This window comes from Oncorhynchus masou, chromosome 29, assembly GCF_036934945.1.
Source record: "Oncorhynchus masou masou isolate Uvic2021 chromosome 29, UVic_Omas_1.1, whole genome shotgun sequence".
Classification (NCBI taxonomy): Eukaryota; Metazoa; Chordata; class Actinopteri; order Salmoniformes; family Salmonidae; genus Oncorhynchus; species Oncorhynchus masou.
The window spans coordinates 33221597-33243909 of NC_088240.1; the positions used below are offsets into that span (position 1 = coordinate 33221597).

At 40.9% G+C, this 22313-nt stretch overlaps 1 protein-coding gene across 1 annotated transcript; it reads left to right on the forward strand.

Annotated features, from left to right (window-relative positions):
- Positions 1–703: 703 nt before the first annotated feature.
- LOC135519373 (ras-related protein M-Ras-like) lies at positions 704–10833 on the forward strand. Its single transcript, XM_064944565.1, has 6 exons — positions 704–1050; positions 5936–6153; positions 6423–6576; positions 6905–7004; positions 7630–7709; positions 8196–10833. Exons 2-6 carry the CDS (start codon positions 5958–5960, stop codon positions 8293–8295), a joined length of 630 nt encoding a protein of 209 aa, XP_064800637.1. The 5' UTR covers positions 704–1050; positions 5936–5957; the 3' UTR covers positions 8296–10833.
- The last annotated feature ends 11480 nt before the right edge of the window (positions 10834–22313 follow it).

The window sequence follows — 22313 nt, forward strand, 5'->3', positions numbered from 1 at the left end:
TCACATATGATTCACTTTATACATTTCGTGTGGTGTGATGCATTATGAGAGATCTTTAGTTGAGAGATCTTTAGCTGAGCCGATAATTCTTGAATTTAGTGATGGGTGCACCATATAAATAGAATGAATTAGACCACTGATTGTAATTGCCACTAATCAAGTCTCATGGTCAATAAGATAATTACAAAAGCTATATTGATGTTCATTTGAAATGTCCTAGTCAGAGACGCCACCTTAGAATTTAGACCAGGGATGGGTAACTTTGATGAGGGTGGGGGCCATAAAAAAAATCTGAACACATCATGAGGGGTAGCAGTGGCTTGCCGGTCTGCGTACCCACGTCCGTACATACCCTAGCTCAAAGAAAAACTTGCGAGTAAAACATTTTAGCGGCTCACCTTTTGACAGTGGAGAGAACATTTTTTTTGTTTTAAAGTTCATTTCATGCAATTCTACACATTTTGACATGGGTCGGAGAAAATATTTAGTAATTCTATAACTGAGAGAACATTTTGTAGTTTATAACTAATTTCAAATAATTACTAATTTTTCCATGGGGCAGAGACAAACATTTTGGGGCTACAAAAAGGGCCCATTCCTGATTTAGACAAAAGTATGTCTTTAAACCAGTCTGGGGGGGGGGGGGGCGTCGACAAAACGGAACAGTCCACTCTCTCAAAAAGGGGCATTCCAAAAACAAATCAACTGATTTTGGCATTAGAAAAAAAAAGTATATTCTTGAGAATGCTTAAAGTATTTTACATGTAGACTACATTTTTATTTCAGTCATGACATGATGAAGAAGGAAAACATTTTTAACCAACAAGTGTCCACCCCTATGAAGCCGTTCTATTTTTAGTATCAGCTGTTGCAATATAAAGATTTGCTACATAGCGGATTGCATCGCGGTTATGTGAGGCGCATTCCGGTCACGAAGGTAAAATGATGGCAATTATTTGAGGTAACGGACAGAGAGAGGGATGAGGAATATTTGTGCGTGAAGTGGTTGCTGGAGCGTTCTTTCACGGCAACGGATATCATATAATATTGGTAAGTTATTGCTGAAATTGTCGTCGTTCGTTTTAGGCTGCCACTACATCGCAGCTACGTAAACATTCTTGGTAAATCTTATCAAGTTTTGTACCATGCTTTGGTAAATATTTTTCTAATTTGACTTGGGTTTTTGCAATTTAACTCTGGACTTATTCTTACAACATTGTAACATTGAGGGGCCTCTGATTCAAGAAATGGACGCCAATATTCCATTTGCGGAAATTGCTTGATGCAGCAAACTTCTCTAAAAGATTTGACATTCAAGAAGCAACAAAAATCATTTATCCAAGGGCGGTAACTCTACAGCAGTTCCTATACATCACTGATTTAGTTAAAAACATGAGAATAATCTTGTCAAGTTTTGTCGGGGAGGAAGTAAACCGTAGCCTAGTTGTGTTTAATCTACGTTCCATTAGAATTATCATAATTTGCAGGGATTGAAATGAACCATCACAAGAACAAACTCTATTGATACATTTAGCTACTTTGTTACAATGTTTATACTTCACACTAGCCTTTTCAACTAGGCATGTATGAATAGATGCATTATAATCATTACGGAATTTCTATTGAAGGATTCTTCAGGCTCCACATCATAGGATGAGGTCACCCACCATTATGCAGCCTTCAATATATTCGTCCCTTTTTAGAATCCAATTGAGTGGAAGGAGGACTTATACTCTCGTCTCTAACATGTAGGCTCAACATTTCCAAGCAGTCCCATTACAAGTCAGAATGTTGAATAAACCTAATTTGGACTTAGTTTACCTGTTGTGTTCTGATTTTTATTTTTTTCCTTATGTCAGAGGTGATCTGAGACAAAATATCCACAGGGAAGTGTTATTAGCCTGATTTTCAATTTGCTGGTCAGTATATGGTTCTGTTCGTTTGCAAATTAGGGTTAAGTGTCTTGCTCAAGGGTAAGACACTTAACCTTATTTGTCACCTTGAAAGCTGGTGTAATCGAACGAGTGACCTTTTGGTTACTGTCCCAATGCTCTCACTGTTACCTTCTACTATTGTTTACATATTGTGCATCACGTGCAATGCATCAGGAGATTGAAAATGCAAACCGGAAATACAAGCTGACAGAGCCATATACAGACTGGTGCCCCAAGAAGTCAGGTTAATATGACTTTCCTGTGGACATTTTAGCTCCTGTTCTTACCGTCAAAAGGCCCAACAGCACGGACAACTGGTAAAGTTTTAAAAATATCATTTTATTTAACATTCTGGCATGTAGACTTGTATCTTTTTTTTTAGGGTGACTTCTTTCAGACTGAATAGCCATGGTGTAACCACGGTAACAGTCTGATGTATAAGGCAACCTTCAATAATAGCTACACATATTCATCTGACTATTAATAGCCTAGTGAAATCACCAGATAATTCTGCAACCAGAGTGGCATGATGGTGAAGCTTTTTCACTTGTTATTCAATCAAAGAAGTTCAAATGCCACTGAAGGTACTGCATTTTTAATTTAAACTTGATCAAAGAATCTTGAACTCTTTTTTGTTTTAGAGAAGCATGTTTATTGAGCCGTGTCAACCAAAGAACTCTCACAAGGTGTTACTGTATGAAATACAACATAAAGTTGACTGACCACAGCCTGGTGAGGTAGGCCAACGTTGATTCACTGAAGAGGCATCTTATCTTAAGCCACGACCTACTCTTCACCAAGTTATGTACAGTCAGTCTTTTAGTAGCAAAATATGTTATCCATGATTTCTGATCAGATTAAATGATGAGTTGACACACGTGGTCTAGAGTACCGAGCACAAAGCTGTCCAGTTCAGAGTACAGAGATGTCCATTATGTGATTGTGTACACTTGCAGTTGATGTGAAAGAAGCAGGGTAGTTGCCGAGAGGTGGTATGACTAGAGTGTGATGCTCCACACTGCCACGGAGTCATCACAGATGAAGCCCCATAATCTAGTGATCTCATTTGTATGCAGAATCTTGAGACCTCATGTACAGTCAACTGGACTTTAGTTGGCACCCTGGCCATTTAGTAGTAGGGGTGATGATGACACTCCCTTTACTGGACATCTCGGTAAGTTTTCCTGTCTATAGGGCATTAGTCAGCACTCCCTTGGTCATTGTTCAGCCGTCAGCACCTAAGTGAGAATCCTAGATGAGCGAGACAGATCTGAGCTAGACTTGAGTGGTAAGAAATGGTATGTATTGGGTGATCAGCGGTACTTCAAATAAAATGTTATATGTGACATGCACCGAGTTGTAGATCTTACTGTGAAATGCTTACTTACCTTAACCAACAATGCAGTTCAAGAAATGGTTAAGAAAATATTGACTAAATAAACATAAGTAAAAAAAGATATACAGTACCAGTCAAGTTTGGACGCACCTATTCAAGTTTGTTAATAAATATATATACTATTTTCTACATTGTAGAATAATAGTGAAGACATCAAAACTATGAAATAACACATGGAATCATATAGGAAACAAAGTGTTAAACAAATGTAGCCACCTTTTGCAATGATGACAGCTTTGCACAAGCTTGGCCTTCTCTCAACCAGCTTCACCTGGAACTCTTCACCTGGAAGGCTTTTTCAACAGTCTTGAAGGAGTTCCCACATGCTGAGCACTTGTTGGCTACTTTTCCTTCACTCTGCGGTCCAACTCATTCCAAACCATCTCAATCTGGTTGGGTGATTGTGGAGGCCATTCATCTGATGCAGCACTCCATCACTCTCCTTCTTGGTCAAATAGCCCTTACACAGCCTGGAGGTGTGTTGGATCATTGTCCTGTTGAAAACAAATGATAGTCCCATTAAGCGCAAACCAGATGGGATGGCGTACCGCTGCAGAATGCTGTGGTAGCCATGCTGGTTAAGTGTGCCTTGAATTTTAAATAAAGCACCCACCATCACACCACCTCCTCCATGCTTCACAGTAGGAACCACACATGTGGAGATCAATCCTTCACCTATTCTGCGTCTCACAAAGACACCGTGGTTGGAACCAAAATTCTAACATTTGGATTCGTCTGCCCTAAGGACAGATTTCCACCGGTTTAATGTCTCGCTCGTGTTTCTTGGCCCAAGCAAGTCTATTCTTCTTATTGGTGTACTTTAGTAGTGGTTTCTTTACAGCAATTTGACCATGAAGGTCTGACTCACAGTCTCCTCTGACCAGTTGATGTTGAGATGTGTCTTACTTGAACTCTATGAATCATTTATTTGGGCTGCAATTTCTGAGGCTGAACTTTTACCAAATAGGGTTATCTTCTGTATACCAACCCTACCTTGTCACAACACAACTGAATGGCCCACATGCATTTTGAGATAATAAACAGTGAGTAGCAGCAGTGTTAAAAACAGTGTTAGGGGGTGTCAACGCAATCGTCTGGGTGGCCCTTTGATTACTTGTTCAGCGGTCTTATGGCTTAGGTGTAAAAGCTGTTAAGGAGCCTTTTGGACCTAGACTTGGCGCTCCGCTTGCCGTGCGGAAGCAGAGAGAAAGGCCCAGTCACCCAAGTCATAGACCAATGACGTGACAATTTTTTGGGGGGCCTTCATCTGACTGGTGAAGTGGTACAGTATGTTTTGGGGCGTGTAGGCTGTTCCCTCTAGCTAGCTGTTCCCTCGTGAGGGAGGCAGGGAGCTCCTACAGTATATCCTTCTCCAGGGTTCTGACTGGGCCGCTTGAGGAAGGAAATGTCTTTCCTTCCCTCTATTGTGTTGAGCAGGAAGGTGGCAGTGCTGCCGTCACCAGCTGACAGCTGTTTCCTGCGGCCCACTGCCATGTTCTCTACCCACTGCCTGGGCTGAGCCAAGGCTGTGTTCTCTGAATGCATGCACAGCCTGTCCTCTCCCCTTAGGCTGTCCTCCTATGCAGCTTGAGGTCAGGCATGTTCAAAGACAATCAAGCATATTCCCTCACGCTATCCTGCTGTTGGAGAAAGTTCTAACACTTTTAATGGTTGGGGATGACCACCACCACAGTCTGTGCTGTTTTTCAAGCTAGTTGTCCTCAGTTTGCTTTTCCTTATTTATCAACCACTCTCAGTGGCTTGACATGCCTTGTGAAAGCTGTTGCCTTTTGCCAATACAGCATTGAGTTCATGAAAGAATTTGCTGTAATGTGTCCATGTTTTTGAAGGACCAGGTTCTTACTAAATCGCAGTAGAAAAACAGCCATTTTAAATAGTGTGAGATGAGAAAACGTTGTCAGGCAACAGAATATTAAACCAATCTGTTCAGTGAATCTGGAGTAGTTTTTGTGGAAGCTGGTGACATTGCACCATCACAGTTCCTTTAGAGGCAATTCTTTCAGAGAAGTCAGACTTCTTTTTTTTCTTTTTTCGAAAGCCATAATTACAAAGCACAGTAATCAATATGTCTAGACTGTATTTCCCCTGCTCATAGTGGTGCTGGGAGTGTGGTTGGTGCCCCATGCTATTCTGGCCGTCTCATAAGGAGAAAACGGAATAGCTTACATAATGGGAGGGAGAGCCTCGCCGTTACACCACTGACTGGCTGGCTATGCAAGGCACTTCCTCATACAGACAGCCAATCAGTGACCAGGGGGGGGGGTTCTCCAGCTCAGTCATATACAGTAAACTAATTTATATCTAAAAGTCTCTGCTGCTCAGGTGTTTGGTTTATTACAGTTTTATTACACACGTTATATACATCTATTTCCTATTCTTTACTACAGCACTTTCGGCAAGCCTTCTAGCTGAGATTGACTGAGGTGTCGATAGCTAGCTGATCTCTCTCTCTCTGAGGGACTGGTGTGTGATGCATGGTTCTGTGTACTCTGGTCTCCCTGGCTATGAATTAGCAGCAGCAGTCTCATACTCCTCATCTCTCTCTCTCTCTCTCTCTCTCTCTCCCTCTCCTGCTGTGTTCCAGGTATAGCCAGCTGCCTGTCGCCATGGCAACCAGCAGCGCGGTGCCTAGCGACAACCTCCTCACGTACAAGCTGGTGGTGGTGGGGGATGGTGGAGTGGGGAAGAGCGCGCTCACCATCCAGTTTTTTCAGAAGATCTTTGTGTCTGACTATGACCCCACCATCGAGGACTCCTACCTGAAACACACAGAGATAGATGGACAGTGGGCCATCCTGGACGGTATGGAGACATTTTCTCACTGTCTCTCTGGGTTAGGAAGGGCTGGTGTCCTTTATCAATTATGTTTAGGATTTTAATGAAACATACTGTTGTGGCACAGTATTCCCATATAGTTTCACAGATTTAGACCTATACAATATGTGCATTTGTTTGCAATTGATAGCTTGTAGCTTTTCCAATCATTCATATGAAAACAAGCAAGAAGTTGATTCACAGTAGCGTCTTGTAAAACCTGTAACACTGGTACCTGTATGTGTGTAATTGCACAGTGCTGGATACAGCAGGCCAAGAGGAGTTCAGTGCTATGAGGGAGCAGTACATGAGGACGGGGGATGGCTTCCTCATCGTGTTCTCTGTGACAGACAAGGCCAGCTTTGAACATGTGGACCGCTTCCACCAGCTCATCCTCAGAGTCAAAGACAGGTGAGGCCCAGCTCTTGATAATGATGCCTGCCTTATGGGCCAGACACCTACAGGAGCCTGCTGCTACTGTAACGAATGCCTCCGATTGGGTTGTCTGCCGCAATCTCTTGTGTGTTCCCTCTAACACTCTCACTGTTCAAGGGTTCATCTCCACATGCTTTTCTTTTTTGTATCTCTTGTTCACGACAAAGTTAAACAAGTCCTTCCCCATCCAATGTTTTCATTCCAGTCAGGTTGTCAGCTGTGTTGTGGTGTAACTGTACACATGTTATGTTGAATGAGATGCATCTGCTCTTAAGTCCTTCTCTTTCCTTCTGCTCTCCTTCAGGGAGGCCTTCCCCATGGTGCTGGTGGCCAATAAGGTGGACTTGGTTCACCTCCGCAAAATCACCAGCGACCAGGGGCAGGAAATGGCTGCCAAACACAATGTGAGTACAGTGTCAGCTCAGACAAGGAGTGGGGCAGCTTGATGTCTGAATCCTTTGTTTTGAATATCTTGTTTGATGCAGTACAGTGTCCAAATTGATTAATGTACTCTTGATTAAGTCTGAATGGATATTTTTTGGCTAGTCTTTCATGGTCAGTAAAAAGTCTGGGCCATAGTTGAACCTGTAGAAGTCCTTTCCCCACTGCTGTTGTCAGTGACCGGGGTTGTTCTATTGGCTGTGTGTTCTGGGCTGCTGTCCCTGGGAGAGAGGTTTTTGGGTGCAGGGCAGGCAGGGATGCTGACTCAGTTAGCTACAGGGTGTGATATAGGCCTCTGGGGAAAGATTGCGCGGAGGCTCTGTGGGGGGGTGGGGATCACAAATATAGCCAAGCTTGGCATTTACTGTTTTAGAACAGTGTACGAGTGTATAAAATTGGGTTTGCAGATCTAAGCTTACATTTTGTTTTTACTTGCAAAATTCGCATCTCTTGTTATGGGCCGGAAAAGCATCATTAGTATTTGTGTATACCTTGTAGCACTAGCAAAGTCGGCGACTATTCCATTTTTTTTCTTGTGTACTATGTCATTTTCATGACTGTTTGATCAATGTGTTTGTTTTTTCACAGATCACGTACATTGAGACAAGTGCCAAGGATCCCCCTATGAATGTGGACAAGGCGTTTCATGAACTAGTCAGGGTTATAAGGTCGGCCAAACTACTAGACTTGAAGGCTATGTTTTAGAATTGTATAGGCTTGATCATTATATTGGATTCAATTCATGCTTGAATAATAGAGAACCACAATTTTGGTTTCCCTTTGCAAATATACTGTATATGGCATGAATGCCAGCAAAGGTCTGTTAAAGGGTTGGGGGAAAACTATAGCTATGTCCTGAATGAACAGACATGTAATTTCAGAGGAATCCAGTATGTGTTGATGTTCGGTGTGGTCATATCCTGCTGGAGGGCCCACTCATCTATTTGTCAGGCATTTAGAGAGTACCACAAAGACTTTGAGGCCCTCTAGCCAAGCAGCAAGACTATCTGATTTTAACCCTCACGCTCCCTTCTCTTGTCTACTCCTTCCTTTACATACCCTCCTTTCCTACAATTCTTTTTTTCTACACCCTCTTTCTCCCCCATCCCTTCTCTCTATTTTGCTCGGTCTTTCTCTCTCTTCCTCCTGTGCAGGCAGCAGATCCCAGAGAGGAGCCTGAAGAAGAAGAAGAAGATGAAGTGGCGAGGAGAACGATCTACGGGTTCTCACAAAGTCCATTGTGTCATCTTGTGATGGTGTCGCCGCTGCTTGCAATGATATACGAGAGAACTGCGGACTGGCAGTAACCAACAACTGGAGGGGGAATTGGGGGAGATGAGGAACTGACTGTTGACTGTTACGGTGTCAAAGAAAATCCCTCACTCCAAGGCATGGCCAAGTGGGGGTCTTACAGGGGCATCATTGTCTGCCCGCTTCCCCTAATTGGTCAGAAAAAAGCACTCCCGGGAAGAGCTCCTTATGAACTGACTGATTTCCAGACAGTGATGATGCTCTCCGTGGAGGTGGACATCAAGGTATTCTCCTGGGTGGGGAGATGTGACGTTAGATGTTGTTAGGGACCTATGATCTGAGTGTTTGTGTTGTGGTTGTAAGTTCTCCATGGTGTTGAGTGTTAAATTCTGAAATGATAAAGAGAATGATTATGAAGTGTTTTCTATCTGCACTAGCCACAGGCATAAGAGGATTTGGCTTTGGGGTCCTGAAGAGAAGTGGGAGGATGTGGCTGTTAGTACTTTTTATTTAGTTTTTTCTGGTGGGGAATCTGGCTTGAGGGGATCAGTTACTCCAAGCAACAATATGTTAGATTTCTCTGTCTGATGGGGAGTATTTAATACCTATGAAATGGCTTGTACTGTTAAAGCACTAAACAAAAAAAACTTTGGGGCTTGTTCATCTGGGGTGTATTCATAACGCCAATTCTGTTGCAAACTCCAAACGGAAAACCTTTGCACGAAAACTAGACTTTCTATTGGACAAATTCAGGTAGGTCCCTCCCTGTTTTGTTCAGTTTGCTTGTTTTGGTTCTTAAATGGTAAACGATTTCCATTGAAAAAATGTAATGAATACACCCCTGGTTAGAAATTTGCCCTTGAATGAAGGAAGTACCTTTGCACTTTGAATAGATTTTGACTTTCATATCTGCATGTGTGGAAAAATTGCAAATGATGAAAGGAAAGACATAATAGAAATGGACTCAATGTGGAAAAACTGAGCTTAACATAATTATGTCAATACCATGTAGCTCATTTGCTTGTCGGTTGGACAGAACAGTGTATACCAGTGGAGGCTGCTGAGGGGAGGACGGCTCATAATAATGGCTGGAACGATGCATATGGAATGGCGTCAAACACACTGAAACCATGTATTTAATACTATGCCGTTCCAGCCATTACAACATGCCTGTTCTCCCCAATTAAGGTGCCACCAACCTCCTGTGTTTTATGCTCTCAGCCCTGGGTTGTGTTCAGTAGGGCACACTGTAGAAAAACAGTTTGCAATTGAAAACTAAAATTTACATTTCTTATTGAAGTCCAAGTAATCAATTCACGTTTCAGTACATTTTCATCTGGTACCTACTGAACATAATCCTGGAGTGATCCTGCTGTACTTCACCCAGAGGTACAGTGAAAGTTCTACTTCCCAGGGTATGAAGCAACAGACATGGTGTCTTTGGCAGTATTTTACAAAAAAAAGAGGTCTGAAGAAATCAATGATATTGTATCAAGTATGTTTGATACTTTTTTATTATTGATCTGAATTTCTTGTGTTTTTAAAAAATAATTAATAATTTATTACTGTACCTGTTACCTCAACATGATGTATTATAACTGGCTGTGCCTGACTGAGCTAGAGGAAGATGAGGCACAAACCAATGGCCACTGCCTTTCTATCTAGGTTCCTTCAGGGTTTCAATAATGAATAAAGAAATACAGTATTGTGAATTCAATGATACTATCTCTGACTGTGTGTCTGTATGTGTTCTTGGCTTACTTAACCTCGGAACCAAACAATCTTTTACAAGAGATTGTGGTTGCACCCCAAATTTGCCCTGGACAAACGTAGTGCACTGTATAGGGAATTGGGTGCCATTTTGGACTTTATGCACACTGTCTTTACATGTATGTTCTGTGTAGTGATGACCATAACTAATATCAGCCGTCAAACCGTTGACTGTTAGGCGCTAAGTGTCCTGCTGTTTGTCTGTTGTAGACTGTTTTATAATGATCTGTAAAATATGTATTATGACGTGCCTAAAGCAGGTAGCCCAGTGGTTAGTGTTGGGCCAGTAACCGAAAGGTTACAAGGTCAAAATGTGTCTTTCTGCCCCTGAGCAAGGCAGTTAACCCACCTTTCCCTGGGCGCTGAAGACATGGATGTCGATTATGGCAGCACCTCTGATTCAGAGGGGTTGGGTTAAATGCGGAAGACACATTTCAGTTGTACAACTGAATGCCTTCAACTAACCCTTTCCATAATACCAGCCTTCAGAGGTGCTTGTTCAGCAGGAGCCCCTGGTATTAATCATATTGCTGGGTCAGTAGAATGCTGTATTTCAAAATATTGATCTCTCCACCCACCATGGAATAGATACAGCCTCTAGAGCTAAAACGGATCCGATTGGAAAATGAATGTCCTTGTCATCAGACTCCAATGAAAAGATTGAGTGTCACTTTCTTTTGAACTCTCACTGCAAAGATATACCTGACTTTCTGGGTGATAGAACACACTATGTTCATTTGATATGCAAAGAAATTAAAATGTTATTGTACATATGCTGTGCTACTCATTTTTTGGATGCACCCTAGAGAGTTAAGAACTTCTCTCACTCGGATAAGATATGCCTGCATCAAGGCTGTATCTTGTACTGTTATTTCAGAGCCTTTGGGGTCTGTTCAAGTGATTGCAATGTTATAGAACATGCAGAATCTTCATATAGAATTATATTATGTAGAACAGACATGCTACTCTGTGATATATCAAATCAAATGTATTTGTCACATACACATGGTTAGCAGATGTTAATGCGAGTGTAGCGAAATGCTTGTGCTTCTAGTTCCGACAATGCAGTAATAACCAACAAGTAATCTAACTAACAATTCCTAAACTACTGTCTTATACACAGTGTAAGGGGATAAAGAATATGTACATAAGGATATATGAATGATTGATGGTACAGAGCAGCATAGGCAAGACACAGTAGATGGTATCTTAGGGGATAATGTAAAATATAATGCAAATGACATATCTGTAAAGTCTAGAATGTTGCGCCATCCTGAATGAGCCTCAGCTTTCTTTTACTTCTGCTCATCAGTGCTTTTATTGTTAGCAACAAACCTATTTCTCATCGGCCTGTAGCCCCGTCCCAAATGGCATCCAATACTGTACCAATGGAGGCTGCTGAGGGGAGGACGGCGCATAATAATGGCTGGAACAGAGTAAATTAAATGGAAACAAACACATCAAAACCATGTGTTTGACGTATTTGATACCATTCCACCAATTCAGATCCAAAACTACTGTTACCCTTGACAAAGATTAGCAAAAAATACCATAAAATCAATCATGCATATTCTGAGCTTTATTTCTTTTAATACATATATATACAGTGCTTTGCGAAAGTATTTGGCCCCCTTGAACTTTGCGACATTTCAGGCTTCAAACATAAAGATATAAAACTGTATTTTTTGTGAAGAATCAACAACAAGTGGGACACAATCATGAAGTGGAACGACATTTATTGGATATTTCAAACTTTTTTAACAAATCAAAAACTGAAAAATTGGCATGCAAAATTATTCAGCCCCTTAAGTTAATACTTTGTAGCGCCACCTTTTGCTGCGATTACAGCTGTAAGTCGCTTGGGGTATGTCTCTATCAGTTTTGCACATCAAGAGACTGAAATTTTTTCCCATTCCTCCTTGCAAAACAGCTCGAGCTCAGTGAGGTTGGATGGAGAGCATTTGTGAACAGCAGTTTTCAGTTCTTTCTACAGATTCTCGATTGGATTCAGGTCTGGACTTTTTGACTTGGCCATTCTAACACCTGGATATATTTATTTTTGAACCATTCCATTGTAGATTTTGCTTTATGTTTTGGATCATTGTCTTGTTGGAAGACAAATCTCCATCCCAGTCTCAGGTCTTTTGCAGACTCCATCAGGTTTTCTTCCAGAATGGTCCTGTTTTTGGCTCCATCCATCTTCCCATCAATTTTAACCATCTTCCCTGTCCCTGCTGAAGAAAAGCAGACCCAAACCATGATGCTGCCACCACCATGTTTGACAGTGGGGATGGTGTGGTCAGGGTGATGAGCTGTGTTGCTTTTACGCCAAACATAACGTTTTGCATTGTTGCCAAAAAGTTCAATTTTGGTTTCATCTGACCAGAGCACCTTCTTCCACATGTTTGGTGTGTCTCCCAGGTGGCTTGTGGCAAACTTTAAACAACACTTTTTATGGATATCTTTAAGAAATGGCTTTCTTCTTGCCACTCTTCCATAAAGACCAGATTTGTGCAATATACGACTGATTGTTGTCCTATGGACAGAGTCTCCCACCTCAGCTGTAGATCTCTGCAGTTCATCCAGAGTGATCATGGGCCTCTTGGCTGCATCTCTGATCAGTCTTCTTCTTGTATGAGCTGAAAGTTTAGAGGGACGGCCAGGTCTTGGTAGATTTGCAGTGGTCTGATACTCCTTCCATTTCAATATTATCGCTTGCACAGTGCTCCTTGGGATGTTTAAAGCTTGGGAAATCTTTTTGTATCCAAATCCGGCTTAAACTTCTTCACAAAGGTATCTCGGACCTGCCTGGTGTGTTCCTTGTTCTTCATGATGCTCTCTGCGCTTTTAACGGACCTCTGAGACTATCACAGTGCAGGTGCATTTATACGGAGACTTGATTACACACAGGTGGATTGTATTTATCATCACTAGTCATTTAGGTCAACATTGGATCATTCAGAGATCCTCACTGAACTTCTGGAGAGAGTTTGCTGCACTGAAAGTAAAGGGGCTGAATAATTTTGCACGCCCAATTTTTCAGTTTTTGATTTGTTAAAAAAGTTTGAAATATCCAATAAATGTCGTCCCACTTCATGATTGTGTCCCACTTGTTGTTGATTCTTCACAAAAAAATACAGTTTTATATCTTTATGTTTGAAGCCTGAAATGTGGCAAAAGGTCGCAGAGTTCAAGGAGGCCGAATACTTTCGCAAGGCACTGTATATATATACTAATTCAATTGCTCAGAGAAAGAGATTTTGTTTAACAATTAATACTAAAGAATTCTAAAAGATACCTGTTTTCAATACTCTGCAAGATTGTGAGGATAATGGCACTGTGCCTTTGTTTCCAAAATGTTTTATGCGATTGGAGAACACATTGAAGTGATCTTAAACCATCCCTCCATACAGATTCTTAAGATCCTTGATATCCTTTGTCTGCACTTATGGACGACCCTCTTCAATTCAAACCACAGGTTTTCAATGGAGTTCAAGTCATTGGCACTTTGCTATGGTCAGATGACATGTAAAGAGAGCTCTTTGGCCATGCAAACAAGTGGTGGGGTTGGAGTCAAAAGAAAGATGTATATGACGAAAAGAACACCAAACCTACTATAAAATATGGTGGTGGATATTTCATGTTATGGCTTTATAGGTCAACCATAAACCTGGTTGCCTCTGCCAGGAGGCTGAAACTTGGCTGCAAATAGATCGACCAGCAAGACAATAACCCCAAACACACATCAAAATCCAAAAATAAATGGTTAATTGACCAATGCCTTGAACCCCCTACGGGCCCTGGTCAAAAGTAGTGCACTATGTAGGGAATAGGGTGCCATTTGAGATGCAGACAGGGTCTAAATTACATGCAGCATGTCACACTTCACACCTCTCTGTGTCATCTTTCCTTTTCACAGACAATGAATAAATCATGTGCTGATGAAAGCTGCTACTGCTGGGTGAGGAGTTCCTCTGATATTGAGGACTTTGAAGATTATATTTCAGAGGGGCTCTGAGGAAAGAGATGTCAAACACCAGACATAAAAAACATACAAAACTTCTGGTTTTGTCAAAGTCAACTGATGTTTTCTGGATTGTGATAAGGAAAGAAGCATTAAAGCCATTTTGGACATTTCTGTAAAAACATGCATGAAGAAATCAAATTAAGGGCTAGAATGTAATTAATCATGTTGTCCCAGCCAGGGACCATGACCTGACCTGGAAATATTATTTGTTTTCTTGAACTATAACTATATTGTTGCAAACTTGCATGAATTTCAATGACTGATGTATGCTACAGGACTTGCTGCTGGCTATCGTACACAGGTTTAAGTTGTATTTACCTCATTTGGCCAAGTGATGGCGCCATTGTGTTGTCTCAAGGGGTGTTGTATCAACCTTGTGTAAAGCATTCACATCCCATGGTATTACCACAGGTTTCAATACCTCACCTTGTAAGTATAACCGCACTAAGCCTTTTTTTGCAAATGTTTCATGAGATTGGAGAACACATTGGGAGGAATCTTCAGGTTTATAAAGGTAAGTGTCATCATGCCTGTGTCCATCTCTGACCATGGTGTACTGGTATCCAAGTGTCTCTCTGATGCAAAACGCAATAAGTCAAACTTCATAGACAAGAAGGGTGGCTGCTTTGTTGAATTAGCAAAGAAAGGTGTGACCAAGCAAGTGTAGCATATTATCTATGCTATACTCTCCAGGTGCCAGCACTTCATCTGTTACACTGTAATCAGTTGTGCTCCAGAATAATTCACCTATTCATTTAATTATTCATTTGCTAAATTATTGCACAACACAAAATGTTCTCGGTCAAGAGAGAGTGTGCCGCAAACCAACAACCAAAAACTGTCAACACATGTCAACAGCTGTGCTGCTGTTTGTTATAATTATATTTTATTTCAATCTATGCAGAGCAGCCTGCTCTCAACTCATACAGAAGAGTGTACATTGTGAGCTCACTGAAAAACGCAAATGGATGAGTCCTTGTGGTTAGGGGTACTAATGATGGTTAATTTAAGCAATAAGGCACGAGGGGGTGTGGTATATAGTCAATATACCACTGCTAAGGGTTGTTCGTATACACAACGCAACGCGGAGTGCTTGGATATGGTCTGATATACCACGGCTTTTTGCCATTCAGCATTCAGGGCTCGAACCACCAAGTCTATTATTGAAAATAATTCTGTAGTTCAACTCACACTAACAATTATATATCTACAGTATATACAGTCAGTTCCAAAATGATTGGCACCTGATAAAATGAGCAAAATTGACAATACAACAAATAATCAAATACTGAGCTATATTTTATGCAAAAATAATAGGAACATTATATTATTTTATACAAATACAATTTATTAGAGAAATACATTTTATTTAACAAGTAATATTTTTCTCTCTCTAAAAGATAGGGGTCAAAATAATTGGCACCTCTGTTTTCAATACCTCACCTTGTAAGGATAACAGCACTAAGCCTTTTTCTCAAATGTTTAATGAGATTGAAGAACACATTGGGAGGGATGTTGACCCTTCCTCCATACAGAATCTTTCCAGATCCTTGATATCCTTCGTCTGGGCTTATGGACTGCCCTCTTCAATTCAAATCACAAGTTTTCAATGGGGTTTTTAAGTCCGGAGACCGGAGACAAAATATCAATTAACCATTTATTAACCAGTTATTTTTGGATTTTGATGTTTCAGCCTCCTGGTAGAGGCAAGCAGGTTTTGGAAGAAATTATGCTGTTGACATTAACCGCTGACCTATAGCACCATTACATGAAATATCCACCACCATATTTTATAGTAGTTTTGGGGTTCTTTTCGTCACATGCATCTTTCTTTCGATGCCACTTGTTTGCATGGCCAAAGAGCTCTCTTTACATGTCATCTGACCATAGCAAAGGTTCCAATCCAAGGGCCAATGACTTGAACCCCATTGAAAACCTGTGGTTTGAATTGAAGAGGGTCATCCATAAGTGCAGACAAAGGATATCAAGGATCTTAAGATTCTGTATGGAGGGATGGTTTAAGATCACTTCAATGTGTTCTCCAATCGCATAAAACATTTTAGAAAAAGGCACAACGCCATTATCCTCACAAGGGGGAGTGTTGCGGAGTATGGAAAACAAGGGTACCTGTTTTTGGGTTATTTTTTTATTATGTGTTAAACAAAATTTGCATCTCTGAGCATTTCTATCAGTATATATACAGTGGGGCAAAAAAGTATTTAGTCAGCCACCAATTGTGCAAGTTCTCCCACTTAAAAAGATGAGAGAGGCCTGTAATTTATACTGATAACAAGTTCAAATAGGTGCCATTAATACAGGTAACGAGTGGAGGACAAGAGGAGCCTCTTAAAGAAGAAGTTACAGGTCTGTGAGATCCAGAAATCTTGCTTGTTTGTAGGTGACCAAATACTTATTTTCCACCATAATTTGCAAATAAATTCGTTAAAAATCATACAATGTGATTTTCTGGAATTTTTTTCTCATTTTGTCTGTCATAGTTGAAGTATACCTATGATGAAAATTACAGGCCTCTCTCATCTTTTTAAGTGGGAGAACTTGCACAATTGGTAGCTGACTAAATACTTTTTTGCCCCACTGTATATACAAAATAATAATAATAAAGCTCAGCATTTGTGTTACTTAATTTATTGACTTTTTTTTTCTTTATCAAGGGTGCCAATAGTTTTGAATCTAACTGTATATGTGCCATTTAGCATTTATCCTAATCAATTTACAGTAATGTGTGCATACATTTTACATATGGTCGGTCCAGGGAAATGAACCCACTATCCTGTTGCAAGTGCCAAGCTCGACCAACTGAGCAACAGAAGAACAAATAATTCAGTTGCTTACATAAGCAGACAGCTAGAGATTCATGATTTGTATAGACAAATCTATTAATTAAACTATTTTCTTCAGTTTATATAAATTCATCATGATAAGTACATGTGCTATTCTGTCTGTCTCTGCTCATGTTTTTTCTCTTCATACTCAAGGGTTTTTCAAAGCGTGCACAAAATTTATCGACTTCGGGTTATTTTTGCTCAATCATCCAAAGACAGGCAAGATTGTCTGTGTCTGTCTGTCATTTTGTAAAAAATCATTGAAAGCATTTCTCAAGGTCATGTTAACACAACTTTTACATTTCTGTATGTTATCAAATGCTGCATCTCAATTCCTTCTACTCTAACTCTTTGAAGTTCATGAAAAGTACAAGAAACATATTGATGAAAACATGCCTTCAGACAATACAAAGTATTCTATCTCCATAGAAACAGTACCTATAGCCCCGTCTATGGTATTTTACACTTGCCCATGAGGGCCAATCTCTACCCTCAACCTTGTTCTGAACACCTCCAAAACAAAGGTCATGTGGTTTGGTAAGAAGAATGCCCCTCTCCCCACAGGCGTGGTTAATACCTCTGAGGGTTTAGAGCTTGTGGTAGTCACCTCATACAAGTACTTGGGAGTGTGGCTAGACCGTACACTGTCCTTCTCTCAGTTAAATCTAGACTTGGTTTCTTCTATTGTAATCACTCCTCTTTCACCTCAGCTGCCAAACTAACCCTGATTCAGATGACCATCCTACCCATCCTAGGATTACAGAGATGTAATTGGTAGGTCAGGGTGCTCTCGAGGGGCAAGATGTTCTTTACCATTCGGCCATCAGATCTGCCACCAATGCTCTTTATAGGACACATCACTGAACTCTATACTCCTCTGTAAACTGGTCATCTCTGAAATACCCATTGCAAGACCCACATAGATATGTAAGATAATGATTTGTGGGTTTGTCTAATATACTTGACAATTAATGTAACTTTGTGTGTAGTCCGTCGGCATAAAATGTATATGGCATTTTTCGTATACGGTTGAATAAAGGATTAGCTACCCCTTATTTTTCCTAATCCTTCGCGGGATAGCTTTTCAGCTGATCGACCAATCGTGGGTCTAGAATTAAGGGACTACACTGCGTTACTCTGTTGCCTTGGGGGTGTGAAATGTTTTTTTCTTTCTTTGCTTTGTTACCTTCGAGGTAATGTGTTTTGTGCCTATAATCTAGAGTAAAACAGTGGGGGTGAATGTAGCAGTGGGATGTTGTTCCCCTAGATTATGCACCAAGTTGCACACACGGACCAATTCAAATAGGCCAGGTCAAGAGGGTATGTTAAGAATTTGATAATAATAATAATAATTCAGTGTATTTTTTTAAATTTAATTACAGCTGCATAGCTAATGTTTTTCTTTGGTGTACAAACACTTTTTCATATCAATATTGTACATTCATGCGATTGTAAAAGTTTTGTATATTTTGGTTTGGCCCATCGCGGGTTATCTGTATTTCCATACCCCCTTATTGTTCTCTTTTGCCTGACCTTCAGCTAGCAAGGTATGTTGTACTTGGCTCCGAAATTGTTTAATATAAAACCGTGGTAATGTCACACAATGTACTGTTATGCTACAATAGGTTTGTTACAATGTGGATAATATAAAGATTTATGTTAGCAAGTTTCACAAAGCTCGCTAACTAGGGTATCTATTGTAACTTTTGAGCTCTTGGGATGGTGTTTGAGTGAGGGTCCATGTGCTTGCGCAGGTGCCTGAGAGCTAGGACTTCGCCAAGGGTTAACATAATGTATGTTGTCTCTGCGTGTGCAGGTATGTCTTTTACTTTGTCTGAATTATGTTCTGTATCATTTTGCTTGTATTGTATGGTGTGCTGTTGTGCATTGAATGTGTGCACGCAGCACCTGTTATTTCCTTTTGGCGCTCTCTTTTGCCTGACCTTCAGCTAGCAAGGCGCTTGAGAGCTAGGACCGCGCCAAGGGTTAACATAATGTGTGTTGTCTCTTCGTGTGCAGGGCAAATAAAAATAATTCAACTTGCAGACCTTCAGTTGTGGCAGCGTCCTAATTAAAAGTACACAACGCAGAACGAACCACGCTACAAACTGAGATATCTACTGCAGCCCTCATCCTCCACAAACAACACCTGTTAAATTCACAATCTGTTTATGGTCCCCAAAGCACACACATCCCTGGGTCACTAATATTTTCAGTTCACTGCATCTAGCGACAGGAACGATCTGCAACAAACACTCAAACTGGACAGTAAAGACTCAATCATGGACACTCTTACTGACAGTTGTGTTTGCTTTGCTTGATGTATTCTTGACCTTTGTGCTGTTGTCTGTGCCCAATAATGTTTGTACCCTGTTTTGTGCTGCTACCATGTGTTGCTGCCATTTTATGTTGTCTTAGGTCTCTCTTTATGTACAGTCGTGGCCAAAAGTTTTGAAAATGACTCAAATATTAATTTTCACAAAGTCTGCTGCCTCAGTTTGTATGATGTCAATTTGCATATACTCCAGAATGTTATGAAGAGTGATCAGACAATATTGTAATTAATTAAAGTCCCTCTTTGCCATGCAAATGAACTGAATCCCCAAAAGATATTTCCACTGCATTTCAGCCCTGCCACAAAAGGACCAGCTGACATCATGTCAGTGATTCTCTCGTTAACACAGGTGTGAGTGTTGACGAGGACAAGGCTGGAGATCACTCTGTCATGCTGATTGAGTTCGAATAACAGACTGGAAGCTTCAAAAGGAGGGTGGTGCTTGAAATCATTGTTCTTCCTCTGTCAACCATGGTTACCTGCAAGGAAACACGTGCCGTCATCATTGCTTTGCACATAAAGGGCTTCACAGGCAAAAATATTGTTGCCAGTAAGATTGCACCTAAATCAACCATTTATCGTATCCAGCAAGCGACAGGACCATCTCCTAAAGTTGATTCAGCTGGGAGATCGGGGCAACACCAGTACAGAGCTTACTCAAGAATGGCAGCAGGCAGGTTTGAGTGCATCTGCACGCACAGTGAGGCGAAGACCTTTGGAGGATGGCCTGGTGTCAAGAAGAATCTAGAAGAAAAATATATAATACTATTTAGGCGAGGTGCTGGCTAGCGGAGTAGAAAACTTGAAAATAAAGAGAGCCGCCCACTGTAGGAGCTCAGATGCAAAAATGTAATTACCAGTAATTAAATGTTTGCATCTGAGCTCCTAGAGTGGGCAGCTCTCTTTTTTTTCTGGTATCAAGAAGGACATCAAAGAAGCCAATTCTCTCCAGGAAAAACATCAATGACAGGTACAGAAGGTACCGGGATTGGACTGCTGAGGACTGGGGTAAAGTCATTCTCTGTTGAATCCCCTTTCCGATTGTTTGGGGCATCCGGAAAAAAGCTTGTCTGGAGAAGACAAGGTGAGCGCTATCATCAGTCCTGTGTCATGCCAACAGTAAAGCATCCTGAGACCATTCATGTGTGGGGTTGCTTCTCAGCCAAGGGAGTGGGCTCACTCACAATTTTGCCTAAGAACACAGCCATGAATAAAGAATGGTACCAACACATCCTCCGAGAGCAACTTCTCCCAACCACCCGGGAACAGTTTGGTGAAAAACAATGCTTTTTCCAGCATGATGGAGCACCATGCCATAAGGCAAAAGTGATAACTAAATAGCTTGGGGAACAAAACATCGATATTTTGGGTCCATGGCCAGGAAACTCCCCAGACCTGAATCCCATTGAGGACTTGTGGTCAATCCTCAAGAGGTGGGTGGACAAACAAAAACTCACAAATTCTGACAAACTCCAAGCATTGATTATGCAAGAATGGGCTGCCGTCAGACAGGATGTGGCCCAGAAGTTAATTGACAGCATGCCAGGGCAGATTGCAGAGGTCTTGAAAAAGAAGTGTCAACGCTGCAAATATTGACTCTTTGCATCAGCTTCCTGTAATTGTGAATAAAAGCTTCAGTATTCCATAGTAATATCTGACAAAATTATCTAAAGACACTGAAGCAGCAAACTTTGTGGAAATTAATATTTGTGTCATTCTCAAAACTTTTGGCCACGACTGTAGTGTTGTGTTGTCTTTCTTGTCGTGATGTGTTTTGTCCTATATTTTTATTTAATTTATTTTTATTTTTAATCCCAGCCCTCATCCCTGCAGGAGGCCTTGTACCTTTTGGTAGGCCATTATTGTAAAGAAGAATTTGTTCTTAAGTTCTTAACTAACTTGCCTAGTTAAATACAGGTTAAATAATATTAATAAATTAATTGGATACTCTGTGTGTTGATCTTTGGACCCCAGCCTTCCCTATTAACTTTCTTCAGCCATGTGGTGAATGACTGGAGTCTGAAAGATGAAAGGGGAGCGGGCCAGAGCAGGTAACTCAAACAGCCTGGACAGGAGAGGACAGGGAGAGAAAGGTAGTGGAAGGGAAGCAGAGAGGGAGGAAGAATAAGAGAGAAGAGGGAGAGGGATAGAAAGAGTGTGAATGAGGTAAATGAATAGCTGATGAAATAACAGGAGAGGCTCACAGTGACCTGGGTGTGTGAGGGGATTTTACTTCAAGTGCGCCTGAGGGAACACAGCTGGGGTGTCATTCCACCGACTCGGTGCATTTTGAAAAGTGTAACCCGGTCCAAAAAAAACAAATCATTTCACATTATTTTAACATTCTGCCATGAAGAGCACATCTTTATAAAAAAACACATTTTTCCATCTCAAGAGGTTAAATGTAAAAAAATCTACAGTAAGTGCCTATTACAGTGTAAGTGCCACATAAAGTAACAGGGTTGACGATTTCATCTTATATAAGCCATACATCCCCTCATGACAAAGGGAATTGGCAATTGAATGCAAGCTTAAAAAAAGTAATTTCTAAAACATTTGTAGACTCTCTATGTGTAACAAGGTTAACGTGTTTTGCTTGACCCACTCAGTTTTCCACCACAAACACCAGAAAATGGCCAAAAATAGTAGAACCAGCTGACTTGCTTTTACACTATGATTTAACTATTGGATGTTAAAGAGTTCCCTCTATCCCTATCTCTCTCCGTAGCCCTCTGTGTCTCTGTCTCCACCCCTCTCTCTTTCTCCTCTTTCTCCCTCTCCCTCACTATCTCAAGTGCCATAGCATACCTTCCTCTGTAACCCACCTTATCTTTCATTATCTTTCATCAATCCAAATGAGTGTTAGGGCTGTTTCTGTTTTGGTTCATTTTGTTTTATTTTTGGTTCTCCACCAGCAGTAAGGAGCTGTGTGGCTGTGATAGGAGCATCTCGTCACGGTGGTGATGCTAATTCAATGGGGGAGAACTGGGAAGTGATTTTTGGAAGAGAGGAAGGAATGATGCATTGGTGTGTTGGGGGAGGTTTC

Bases quoted from the DNA above. Each gene is read 5' to 3' on its own strand.
- LOC135519373 (XM_064944565.1), top strand. From the start codon at position 5,958: ATGGCAACCAGCAGCGCGGTGCCTAGCGACAACCTCCTCACGTACAAG. The intron at 6,577-6,904 runs GTGAGGCCCAGC...GCTCTCCTTCAG, and splicing joins ATCCTCAGAGTCAAAGACAG to GGAGGCCTTCCCCATGGTGC. The intron at 7,005-7,629 runs GTGAGTACAGTG...GTTTTTTCACAG, and splicing joins AAATGGCTGCCAAACACAAT to ATCACGTACATTGAGACAAG.